A 14,610-nucleotide genomic window follows, 5' to 3' on the forward strand; every position below is an offset into this window, starting at 1 on the left:
CATTTAATAAAACACGTATAATCTTTGTATTGTTTGTACATATTTGCAAAGAACGTTAAAATATTTAAAAATTTAGTTAAATACTATAGATCTATAAATAATATAGATCTAAAAATAATTTTAACCATCAAACTAATTAGAATACTTAAACGTTGAAAACAATGCCAGGATTGCCACAAAAAATGAATTTTTAAATTCCCTGACTTTTCCAAGTTTTTCAGATAAAATAAAAATGGGAAATTTCCATAACCAATAAAAAATATGTAAAAATTTTAACATTTAAAATCAACGATTATAAGAAAACTTATATTATTACAAAAAACGATCAAATAAAATTACTGAATAAAATATAAATTTTAATTTTTTTAAATTTTCTTAAAAACGAGTTTTGAACGTATTTAACTATAAACATCAGATATAATATGCAAACAATCATAAAAATTATCTGAAATATATAAGAGTAATTTAAGGGAATTGTGAGTAAAGTTCAAAATTCTAATCTTTTTTATATTTTCCCTGACTTTTTCTATGATCAATTTCAATTTCCCTGATTTTTCCCGGTTTTCCAAGTCTAAATGCTGAAGCAACTCTGAATGCTGTAAAAAATGTTAAAAATCATTTAAGCGTCTCACGAAGTTATTTTGATCCAATAAAATTATTTTCAGATACATCAGATGTATCTAGTAAAATTTTTAGATACTTCAACAATCATTCTTTTTATGTATACATATATTATATACAAGATCAAAAAATACTCGAATCTCATCAAGGATGATTAATTACAACACATCAGAAGGAACTAAAAGCTACAAGTTTATTGCTGCGGCTGATCTGATCAATTCGAAACTACTCCTCTTACCGAAGAGTTATGGTTACAGAAATAAGGCAAAAAAAATTCTCGTCGGCGTTCTCAGCACCGTGAGATTAAACGATTCTAAATTATCATCACACACCGTGTAGAGACACTTTTACGCATTTACGCAACACATTAGATGCTGCGATGCATCAAATGATCACGCGTAAAGGCTGGATAATAATGATAATCATTATTGCGGAGACACGGAGATAATCTTTTTTTTTTCTTCTTCGGTGTGATGCGGAATTTACCGCCGTTCTGACTCGTCGTCACTGAGAGCATGTCTTTTTTGGGGTACAACGACCGCATAGGAGGATTATGTGGTACGTTCCGCCTGAGATAACGACGTAAAGAGATACGATTACGAGCTTATGAAGTACGAGCATGGGCAAAAGGAAAGGAAGAAAACGGAAGAGATGCCGAGACGGATTAAACAGAGAATACATTGCATTCGTTTAGTTCACTTTAGTTTCGAAAACTTGACACACACACATTAATGACAGAATTACACAGAACAGAAATGTATCTTGTTCGAAAAATATCAAAATATACGAATCATATATGTATAATCTTATATATTTTATAATCATAAAAAGATTTTTATGAATATAAAACGAGTAAATGCAACACAATATTATTTCTTCCTTAATTTCTTGTAATCACTATTTGAATTTTGAACAAAGTTCTATTTTTTAAATAAAAAAATTTATGGATTTTTATTCTATACAATTATTTAATCAATTATGATCAAAGTATCTAAAATACTAGAATTATGCTTATTAAAACTTTTCGCTAAATTATTATAGCAAGTCATCCTTTAAATTAATAATATTAATAAATATAGAGTAACATTATTTTATATTATAGTGTTATTTTATAAAAATTATTTAGATGTTTAAAGAATTATTCAAAATACTACTTAAATATCTATTAAATCATTATTGTATGTATGTATGTATGTATGTGCGTGTGCGTGCGCGCGCGTGTATGTGTGTGTGTGTGTGTGTGTGTGTGTGTGTGATAATGATACAGTGTAGAAATCTCAATTTAAAATCATTCCTTTATCAATTCAATATATTTTGTAGTGATATGCACAAAGGTATTCAAACGAGAATTGATTGAAATCTATTGATAAGAATAGAGAGTTCATCCATATTTATAATATTTCGATGACCAATAAATGCAACACACTCCAATATAAAACTATACAACGATTATAAATTTCGATATTAACTGATATTATGAATCAACTCGTGTAACATAAACAATTTTTAAAATTACGAATGAAAATTCGTGATTTATATGAGAACTTATGAAATTATTAATTACTTGGTATTAATTATAAAAAAATAGTTATTTATTATGAATAATAACTGTAATAAAATAATAATATTGTGAATAATTATAAAATAACTACAATATATTGGACAGATGCACTTGTTGATATTTAACAATGAATTGAGATGTAATGAAAGCCTGATGGGAAATGATTACGCGATCAATATTGTATAACAGTAAATATTCGTGTGCGTAATTTCAATCGTAAATTAAAAAAAATATCCTTCTTTCGTACATATTTCGAATAACATCTTGCGTTTCATATTATCCCGAAGAAGCGACTGTAAGTTTTTGCGAGAAAAGACCAGACACCGTAATCCACACGAGGTATTTCCGACACGCACATTCATAACATGCGTATATATACATGCCGTGAAGGCCAATAGGCACTTTTACGCCCACACGACTTACGATCGTAAGAGCTTTTATGTGTCGGTACTCGCCAATACACAGATACCATCCAATGACAGCGGCGACGGCGGCGACTGCTTAACGACCGAGAGAACAGGAAGTCGCTGTGTGTACGTACCTACGTGCGTGCATGCGTGCATGCGTGCGAAGAGTCCGGAGAGTTATACACATCCGCAAGAGCAGAAGCGATTTCTTAGTAGGAGGAACAAACGGAAAAGCTCGAGAGCCGGAATCGCAGTTTCCGCGCCCGCTTTCTCAGATCTAACGGCTGCCAATCGATTCACCGATTTACGGTAGCTACTTTCTCCGATTTCCAATTTAATCCCTCGCATTGTACCGCGACAGCGAGATATGATGCATCGCCTGCGCACGGATTTTCCGCGCGTAATGGATCTCGCGAGATCACGTAAATCGAGTTCTCGTTTCGAGGGAAGTACGCGGTTTAATTGAATTTCGTTGACCACAATCATGCGGCGACATTCCGTTTCAGTTACCCGCTTCAATAATTACAGTTTCGTGATTGCGTGTGCATTCTAATCGGAGACCATTATCTCTGAACCTGAACGCGTCTTTCTCGCAACGATTTCTCGCAATCTCTCTATCTTCCTTTCAAGTTGATTAAATTGGAAATGATGGTGCAATTAACAGTTCTATTGGTATAGCTAAATTCTCTATAAACGGAGCTATACCGAATTGAACGGATACAATATTCTTCCTGCTTAAGAAGTGCAATTCACAGCTGAAGGATGCGCTGGAGGTGAAAGGCACGACGAGGCCGACTACCAATTAAATCGTACCTTCAAGAGGACCGCCGAGAGACTACGAATAACTCGCGTGCGGCTTGTCTAAGGCGGATTTCTCGACGCGGCTCTATGAGCTTACGAAGTAGCCGCATGGTTTTTGCGGCGCCCGTAGTTTTATGAGGCTAATTTATTAGCCGCCCGGACATGGAACATCACGGAACCGTTCCTCGGGCGGTTCTATCTTACGCGCGAGCGCGCGCGCTCCCCGGGAAGCGCAAGAAACCGCTCAATCTTCGTTCCAATCTTCCTAAAGTACAAGTGCTTCGATCCCTGAGATTTCTCCGTGTCGCTTTCTTGCTGAGGAAAGCCGAATACAACAGCATCGTCAATATCTTCAAGGCGGAACATCCAATGTCACAAAATATGATCATAAATTATTGTATACACTTTTTTTCATTCTTGAGAAATGTATATCTTTATGTCATTTTAATTTCTAAACATATCTGCAGTTGTCATCGCAAGTCAATGAAATTATATTACTCATACAATTGTATTATTTGTATTATCTTTATCATCGCATTGTTGGAAATGTCTTGAGTCGACGATACAACATTCTAAACCTTTTATTCTATAATTAAGCGTGAATTGTAAGTAATTGCAATTGTAAGAATTGATCAATCACAATAGTTTCTTCGTATTCGACTGTGATTGGTCAATTTTTACAACTACACTTACTCAATTCGTAAAATCGGCTTAAAGATCAAATAGAGATAAAATCAAATAGAGATTCGCTTTTAAGTCATAACGCGAAGCGCATATAAAATTAATACAAAGCGTAGAATGCGATTTACGGAAACAAGTCGAGCAATGTATCTTCCGCTTCCCGAATGCTACCACTGCGTTGTCGTTACTATCTTCGCCGCTACCTTCGCAAAGCGATGACAACCAGCAGAGGCTATCTTATCGGAATCTGCAATCGAAGCGACGCGACGCGTAGCTACGTGTTTTATAGCCCGTTACTGTTTCGTGCGTGCACACATAGGATATGCAGCACTGCCGCCGTTCGCCGGATCTGCTCGGCAATTCGACGATGTGACCAAGGGTATTATTAGAAATTCGTCTCACTTTTTGCACGGATCAATGCCGGAGGCAGCAAACAATTATGCAATCCGTTGCCTTCCTGGGTTATGCAAAAGAGTGTCCACCATGTGTAAGTGGGCATTTCATTACTCTCATAATTATTACGTAAATTACCGAATAATTATGTAGTTTTTAATCGGGATCGTCAACCTGAACGAATGATACACATCTCGATAGCCGAATAAAAAACAAGATAGCATTACTGATTAGCTATTATTTTTTCGTTTTAATTCATTATCTTTTTCTTCGGAAAATTATATCGACATTTCTATGTAATTTTATGTAATTTTTCATAACAAATAACAACCAACTGTCTGAAGAAATAATATGTGTTCTAATATTCAAAGAAAGATATGTATTATATAATATTTTTGCGCATTTAACATTTTATGAAAAGTGTGATAGCTTTAATCATTAAAATTATGTAATTTAATAAAATTATATAATTTAATATAAAATTTGAAAGAAAAAAATAATTAATAATTTACTTATATTATTTAGTAAAAGAATTTATAAAAAGAAAAAAGAAAGAGAAATAGAGAGAACAAATGATAAATGATGAAAGATCAGCCTAAATATCAAAGGGGTTTTATAACAAAAAAATCGACGCAGGAAATTACGAAATAAACAAAACTTGCGTAACCTTTTGAAAATTGTTATGATTTTTATCAAATCAAAATGTGACATTTATGTATTGATTCAATTTTTTACTCACTCGTAAAGTAAAAGTACAGTTTTACTGAATTCTGTAAAAGTTAAAATCTCAATGAAAAGCAAAGGCGAAATTCACGCGGTATGGTATTGCGGCGCAAAGGTACCTACGCTTGAAATACATTCGAAAAATTCGATGTAGAGAAGCGGAAGCACCATGGGAGGTAGCATCATCGCGTTCGAAACGATCGTGAAATCGTGTTGCCGCGCGATAGGATACGCGTGGGCCGGCGTTTCCCGTTTCTGTTGGCGGTGCCGAGCTCATGCATTCGCGAGATTAAGGCAGAAGGAGATCACGGATAACATGGCGGAGATATATATTGGTGATTTACACGAAGGTTGAGAGTCTGGTCCGAACGGTTGTAAGTCGAGGCCCACAGCCTTCAATCATTGTCAATCGGTTCGGACAGAGCACCGTTATAGTGTCTTTGTGCTATCGTCGTTCCATAGGATACACCTATACCATTCTTTGACAACATTCCTACATCGCCACATAGTCCCGTTCTTCGCGAATATTTGCGAGGGCACATCGCTGACATCATTAGTGTCATATTGTGTACACTGTTAAGTTCGCAAAAAAAAAAGATTGTTTTTTGTTGCTTTAAAAAAATTATTACAAATGCTTCCTATAATTAAAATCATTTATAACATTATATTGTATAAGGATATTAACTTCTAATTACAAGTTCGACAATCCTTTGTCATATTAATCCAGCAAATACACATCAAATAATATTATATAGATATATTGTGAGATGTAAGAGATATATATTGTTAGATATAGAAGATATATAGTAGAGATAGAAATATTTCAAGTACGAGATTCTATCGTTTTACAAGACTAGATGATGTTTGTCGTCACTTATAAACATAGATACACTGACGGCGAAAAAGACATGCGACATACAACAGTGTCGCTCGCTAAGATTGCTCTGCTCGTAACCAGAGTCATTGATAAGTAGGATAAGTAAAATCGGAGACTGGGGTACGAGAACGCAAAGGATGTTTGATCCAAGCAAATAGATTTTATGAGTCCGACCGTTCGCGTACGTAACAGTTAACTCGAGCGAAATGGCTCTTCATGGCACGTTTTCTCTCAGCGCAGGACGATAAAGCACAAATGACGAATGAGGAAAAAAGTGATATGGGAGAAGGGAAAAAGACAGCCGAGCGAAATACGAGATATAAATATTCGTGAAGCATATGTGGGTGCTGGACCCCATAGTAAAGATATGTACTAGACCGACAATTCAGATGCGCATCTCAAGCAAGAATCTTCTTGCTTAAGAAGCAACTACCTGCAAGAGCACAGAAAGGTTTTTTGATTTTACTGAAGTACCTAAAAATTTAGCTAGCTTTAGATAATTTGTTGGACTATCAAAATAATATTATCTAGAACGTTCAAACTTATTGCTAAAATATCAAAACTTTTTACAATATTGCCCATCGTGTAATATTGCCCTTAAGATTTCTACGTAATTAGTTTGATGTAACAAAATTATTTCCAAATCTGTATCTTACTAAATTTTTACTAAATTTTGAGATACTTCAGCAAAATCGTTCTCTCTGTGCTCTGCCGTAATGTAATCTAACGATAATTCAATATGATAACATATAATCTAACGATACAATATTTATTGTTCCTCAACTGTGCAAGTAATAAAAGACTAACCAATCGAGCAGTTTGCAGATTTTAAATCTTGTATAATCCACCCTTACTTTCTTATCTCTTGAGCGTTCGCTATAAACTAAACGTTTCGTAGATAAATTTCGTAAATTTGTTTAATATTAAAGAAAGAGACTGTAAGCTATTCATACTTTTCAGCGAAACTATAAAATATTTCAAAATCACATTTTTTTATACATATATTAGAAAAATTTTAGAGGCAATATTCATATGTCACTATCGGAAATTTGTTCGTATTTATTCTTCTGAATACTTCTTGAATTAATTTGGACGTTGTATGCACTAATGGTATTGTTATGCAAATTATCAAATGGCATCGTTCTTGTGACATTATCTTATCGCAATAGAGCGAACCGCACACTTTGAGTAGCAATCCCGTATTAATGACGACGAGTTCAATTAAACTGTCGTAAACGATGGCTGAAACAACTGTCGATGGGCCAACCCTCAAAGCAACATAACGAAGAAACAACCCCATCTTTAATGTCTGTTCTCGTGAATTACTAGCAACCCTTTATATCCACAAGAGAATAAAGGAAATCGAAGCACGTGACCTACACGTGTTTAATTGCGAATTCTGAGGGTACATGATATCTCGAGAGAGCATTCGCGGACGCATCCAACCGATATCTCAAATCTATCAAAGAGGCACACGAGTGCATTAATTAAGACTTCTCGAAAAGGGTTAAGGCAATTAAAAGGTAATCTTTCAAATGATTTAAATTTCACAGCTACACAGTACAAAATCTATTAAACAAATTGATTGAAAATTTCAACAATATATTCTATTTCTTGAATTTAAATAATTATCTACACCATTGGAAAATTTGTGTAAAATTTAACACATTAGCACGTATCTCAAATAATCCATATTCAAATAAATGTGTTGATTTAATTAGAAAAGCATTACAACTAAAAACGTTAATTATAAATGTTACAACTACACATTTGAATAACTTAACTATAATTCAACTAGATAAAATACACTGTAAGCAAAATTGTACGATTGGTAGATCACTTGATGTAATTTTATGACTTTCGATACTCGTGGCATTTTAAAAAGCAAAAAGTAATTGGAATTTTGTAATCATACCCGCGAACAGGGTCCCACATATCTAACCGTACATGGAGAGCATACGCCTGATTACTTTAATTACTTCGCGGAATTACCTATCTGTAAGCAGCTTTCTTTAATTGCACATTTATCGTATCATTTCAGGATAATAATACGCTAATGGCATAATCATCACGTTGTAAAGAAACTTACCGTTTCGGAGGCGACATTCTTGACTTCCGCTAGAAGGACTGCAGCAGGTGAGAGATAAGTCCGGACGAAGTTCTCCAAGTTGCCGTGATAAGCGCAAACTAGGATATCCCGTGCTTGTCTTATCAGTAAATTCATAACACTGTCGCCGTAAATTGGACCGAGCAAATTCCGGACCAGAGAAGCGAAATCCCCACGATTCTGTAACGATAAGCATAAATACAATAAAACAATTCGGTTTTTATATAAAATAATTTTTATATAAAAACTAATTTTCAATTATTGCGCGTTATATAATTAATTTTTGTCCCATGTACAAGACACAGCGAAACATCTATGAAAAGTGACATATATTGTGTGTGAAACAATTATAAAAATATAAAAAATAATAATGAGAAATTTCTTTTAATCAAAAATCTTTCATAAATGCAATGCAAAAATTGTCATGGCTCATTTTGTGGATTACGCAACATTGATCACATGTTTTCAACACATTTCCGGATACCGGAAGCAATCGAGACGGAAAAAATCGATCAGTTTCGCGAATCCATTCACGGAATTACGGTGGCCACACGCAAAATCTGTTACTGACAGTTATCCCCCTCGACATGAGGGTAAACAAGGGGAACGTGATTTGGATTCTGTGACAAAAGCTGGCAGAATCTCTGGCCAGGGGCAGCAACACCCACGGGAGAGAAACGTCAATATTCCTCCCGAGCACATCGCTTAAACCAATATCAGTTTAGAACATTATTCCTGAAGCGCATCTGTGCAAAATCATATCAGCTGCATATAGTGCTTCCATTGATATCCTTAATTTGCCAATGTAAACACAGAAGCATGAAATAAACCAATAGCTTTTAAACATTATCGTGATTCTAGAACGTAGTAATAATTTATTATAAGGGCTGGCAATGTCTGAATGGACGCTTTGATTATACTTTATTTTTAAAAAATTTCTCTCTCTTTCATTTTTTTTTTGAAAAATTATTTTACAGTTTATTTCAAGATTAAATTAATTTTCAAATTAATTATTTTATTAAGTAGAGTAAAAGAGTAAAATCTCTTTCCTTCTATAAATTTCTTGAAAATAGTTATCATCTTCTATAATGGTACTTATCTAATATTATACACATAGCAATACGTTTACATATTTAATTACTTAAATTTCAGTTGTTAAAATTGCAAAACGTTTTCTTAACTTCTACAAGTCTCCTAAATCCCCGATAATTCAATAAAATCAACACAAAATATCGCCTCAACCTAGATCTCCATAAATAGATACACGTTTCCAACAAAATTCCAATTTAAGCGACCAGTTCTCCGCATACCTCCGATAAAAGCAGTCTCTTTTGCGAAACGTTGATATTGCACCATTTGCGTAATCTCTCTGGCATCGCTTTCCCACCGAGATTCGAATACCAACGTGAACAAGTGGCTGTGTCGCCTCCGATGTGGGTGCATTATATCGAGCCGCTTCGAAGTACATAAACATTGAGGTTTAGCAAGGGTATGCGAGAAACAGGGGAAGACCTGCGCGGTGTAACCATTATACGTTTGCCTGATCGCCCACGTATTTCCGCCCTCATAGTACGGATGGTTGACCACAATGCGATCGGCAGAGTGTTGAAAGCACGACTTGTCTTTTCGGAGAAATGCACACCGCCGCCAAGAGTTTCACGTGGGATCTGGGTGATCGAGAGCGAAACCGGATGTGGCAAGTATGTACGAATAGTACAAAAAGTGTGACTATAATATACAGATTACGATTGCGTGCTCTCGAATGAATAATGTTCTTTATTTAAATTCAAGTAGAATTTACTTCGGCAAAATTTTAAATTGCTAAAGCTCATTTATTTAGACAATTAATTTATTAAAAATTAAAAAATTATCAAAAAATGGAGTTTCAAAAAGCATCACTTAAAATTGATTGAACAATCTATAAATGAATAATGGATTTTTTCTGAGATATTTTATAATAATTTATATATTTTTAACATAAAAAATTTATCATAAATATAATAATCTATACAAAATTTAGACATCGTGAAATTTAGATCAAATATTAACAAGAAACTCTTTGAGTGAAAGATGTTTTAAAAACAAAACTTAATGATATACATAATTCATCTAATCTAATAACAAATATTAACAGATATTATACACAATTATTCACGTTGGTGTGTCATAAATTTAAAACATTACTAGCTGGGTTATAATTACTTCAGATTGTCAATAATTCTTGTTCTGTCACGTAGTGCCATCCCACGGGGTGTGCCGATCATAATAACAGACCGACACAAGTCAGTACCAATATTTGACCACCCAAAATTTATGGGAAAGGGTAAGGCGGCATTGTGCATAAAGGACTCGTTAGGGGAGGCGCGCATCTCCCGCAGGGGATTCGTAGGGATGAAAACGGACATACAGTTTGGATCCGCATATAAATTAACCGCGATTCACGTGGCAGTGGTTTTAATCGTCTACCTTATGAGCACACGTTGTTTATTAATGTGTTTACTCGTGTGAATAGGCAAACCGTGATTTACTGTGGCCTATTCACGTGCTCAAGTGCTAATGCGAAGTGGTCTACGAGGGAAGAGTTTAACGTTCTTTTCTGAGAAAAGAGAATTCACAAAACGCGAGAGACTACTACAATAGGACTAAAACTTTATGAAATATCTGCTCCAATGAATCTACAAATTGTTCAAAAATTAAATTATACGTAACAAGACTACATTATAAAAATAATTGTAATTATCAATAAATTGTATTACTTTTGATTAAAAACAAAAAAGTAATAAAATTTATTGATAATTACAATTTTTAATAGAGCTTTTTCGAAAGTTTTGAAAAATGCATTTAGAAAATATAAAATATAAAAAACTTTTTCAAAACATTTATAGATATACGATTTATCAATAGCACGAAAGTGTTAAAAATATACTAGTATTTTTATATACATATTATTGGGTTGTCCGGAAAGTTGTTGGGTTGTTCGTGCTGATTAACCTATATAATTTAATAAATGTATACTAAAATTTAAATCTTCTGCGTTTCAATTTTCCTTCAACATCGGCACGAACTTTCTGGACAATCCAATAGATAATAAAAGTAACTACTTAAAAATATAATTTTAATTATTTTTATTAAAACTTCTATAATTCATTAAAAAATTAATAGATATCCATAATAAATTCGAAAGCAACAAATTCTTTTTATATGCATCCTGTTTCTCATGTAGTATATGTTATCGCATAAACGATGCATGTACTTAATGCAAAAGCATAAGAAAAAAAAGGACCAAAAATTAATGAATTTGATAACTAAGATGCATTTTATTGTACTATGTTGAGCACTGTATGCTCAGAAAATGCAAAGATATTTGTTCCCCATTTTTTTGTATGCACTTGAGCTAACGTGATGAAGACAAAACATTCCATCCGTGAAATTAGAATCATGCTTTTATATTGAGGTAGGGTCTTGATTAGTTCCTTTGTTTAGTAGTCCGCCTTGTACCTTGTATAATAACGCTCATGAGCTCATCGTGGACGATTTGCATTTTGATCGACGGAATCTCATTTCATAGCCGCAAAGCTATATGGAATTTTAGACAAAAAATATTTTTTGACGTAGAGATCGGGGGTAACACGAAGAGAACGAAATAATATCAATGGATTAAGAAAGAATCTTGTGAAATTTCAAAAATATATTAAAGGGATTTTAAAGGGAGAATAGTGAATAAAATAAAAGTAATATAAATAAAAATTACTTGATTAAATTTTCTAAAAATTTATGTCGAATTTAATAAAAACAGAAAATAAAGATTTTTTCTAGAAAATAAAGTTTTTCAAGCTTATATATAATTAAATTCGCACATATATGATTCTTCATATATTCGATATGAAATTCAAAATCATAAAAAGTAATTTTGGAAATATAAAAAATATAACAATAATAAAAAATTGAGATCAAGCTATCAATTTTATATAGATACATATTGTGAAGCGATTCCTGAGAATAATCCTAAAATGAATGGCTAATGCAGTGGATTAAATTTTGACGCAGTTAAGCGTATTTAGTCCGTGACTCCCTAGAATATTGATCAAGTCTCTCAGTTCCCCATTACATTACGCGTGTCGAATTTCAAATTAACCCAGACGCATGTCAAATTCGTCTCATGCACACGCTTACAACGCGTTTACTTGTTTAGTCAGCTTCCGAATTTCCCATCGTTTTGCGTACGCACCCCCTCTTATCTATTACAGAGGATTTATTATTCAAACACACATGCCTTAGATAAAAAGCTATTCAACATTTTCTCATAAAATGTACTATAGGAGATAACATCTATCTATAGTGTCAAATTTAATCTAATTTAAATCGTCATTGCTCCTACTCAATATACTCAATTATTTTATATTAAAACAATGGTTAAATTTGAAACTATAGTGTCAAATTTAACCATTATTTTAGTATAAAATAACGATATAATAAGTAGGCGCACTTAAATTAGGTCTTTGACACTATAAATTTAACAGTGGACATTTAAATATTGTTTGACATTAAAATCTCTTTAGTTAGAATGTAACAAATCGAAAATTGCTATATTCAAACATACTAAATTAATAATTCGCAACGCAAAACTACTGCGTACTTTACGTATCCAAAGATTCAACGAGGATTAAGAAAGTAGTACATGTATGTTACGAAATATTAAGAACCGCCTGGCATGGGGCAACTCTCGACGATATTTTCTCGAGCGTGTCTGTCGACCGCCCATACAGCCAAGCCAAGCCAAGCCAAGCCAAGCCAAGTCAAGCCAAGCCAAGCCATGTATTCCCGCGAGCGCGATACGCACCGCGACGCGACGTTCCGATAATTATCGAAAAATGCGCAAGGGGTCGGCCGTCATTAATTAAATAGCCGTACAAATACGGGGGAAACCTATCGGAAGCGAAACGGCCGCACGCCGTTACACAATACACCAGAAGCAACCGCAATATCCATCAATGCTATGCTCTGTTCGGAGCCACGATAATGCAACGGACCACCGTTGCGAGCCGTTAGAGAGAGATTCGCGAAAGGGAGGCTGAGTCGCGCGAGAGAGACAGAGAAAAAAAGAGAGAAAGAGAAGAAGCCGGGAGAGGTACGCAGCATGGAAACGGGCATTAATCAATTCGCGCACGTGGAAAGCAGCGGCGGTTTAGCGGGACGGAGCGGTGCCTCACTTGGCTTAATAAAGTTGCAAATCGTTTCTGCGCATGTACACGTCGTGATTAGACGCGTGACACGCGTTACGCTATCCGCGTGCATATCTATAAGAAGACCGTTTACACTCGTTTAAAAAGTACCACGTGTCTGTCCGTCACGTTCTCCATCGTAGCAACATTCTCTCCGTCGTACGAGCGAACCATGATACGTGAACGCCTCTTGCAACTTTTTAAATGTCCGACAATTAAAAAATCGGCCTACTATACGCGTTATAAAAGCAGATAAGAAGTTCGATATGATCATTTCTCGAATCAGAATTTAATTAAACAGTCGGTTCACTCATGATTTTTTTCACAATATCCAGCAATCTGATTTTATTTAATATATTTCTTGGGAAATTGTCCATTTTTCAAAAAAATATATTAAATTAAATCATCGTTGCACAATTATGCACAAATTATGTCACTTTAGATTGTCGGAAATTGCATGATAAACGAAAAATTTATGAGTAAACCATTTAAATTATAAACTATGATGAACATTAGTATTTATCGTATAAAGTATCAAACAAATGCAACCCATTACTTGTAAAAACTAAATTTGTTAAAAATATTGTCGTCGCCTCGCTTGTTGACTTTATAATTTTCTTTTTATATATTTCTAGTTTCTATGTACATCACATGTATTTAAAAAATTAATGTATTTAAAAAATTTTTATTTACTAATTTTTATAATTTGAAATTTCATTCTAATTTCTAGATTTTATTTCACAACAATGAAGGACGAAGTAGCATATCAAGCGCTTTCATGACCTGACATATACTCGCTGCAATCGAACGGCTCGAGGACATTATCCAGAGTGCATCAACCGCATCAAAGTTGATAATCTGACATGTACATTAATCATTGTCAAGCAGGACAGAAAATCATAATCACGCGGAAACAAAACGCACGTAAAAGTTCTATAATTACAGAAGATGTATCTTCCTCTGAAAGGTTATACCAGAAGTTAAATTGCACACTGTATATTATTTAACCATCTCTCAGACAAGGTAAATCAGAGTTACTAAAAACAAGAACGTTCTAAAAAACAGCTAACTGTGAAGAAAAAATATCAATATATTTTTTCGTCTCTTTCTACAAAGAAGCTCATTTTTTTAATTTTTTTTTTATAAACGCAGGGAATCTAATTCTCTCTCTCTCTCTCTCTCTCTCTCTCTCTCTCTCTCTCTCTCTCTCTCTCTCT

General features: G+C 34.0%; 1 protein-coding gene across 1 annotated transcript in view; it reads right to left on the reverse strand.

The window, feature by feature from the left end:
• The window catches only part of LOC108686058, a 229,839-nt gene that overhangs the window by 194,667 nt on the left and 20,562 nt on the right, over positions 1 to 14,610 (reverse strand). The window contains exon 2 of the mRNA XM_018191122.1: positions 8,154 to 8,351. Within this exon, the coding sequence (XP_018046611.1) occupies positions 8,154 to 8,351 (198 nt within the window). The remainder of the gene's footprint in view (positions 1 to 8,153; positions 8,352 to 14,610) is intronic.

This window comes from Atta colombica, unplaced genomic scaffold (assembly GCF_001594045.1).
Source record: "Atta colombica isolate Treedump-2 unplaced genomic scaffold, Acol1.0 scaffold163, whole genome shotgun sequence".
Taxonomy (NCBI): Eukaryota; Metazoa; Arthropoda; class Insecta; order Hymenoptera; family Formicidae; genus Atta; species Atta colombica.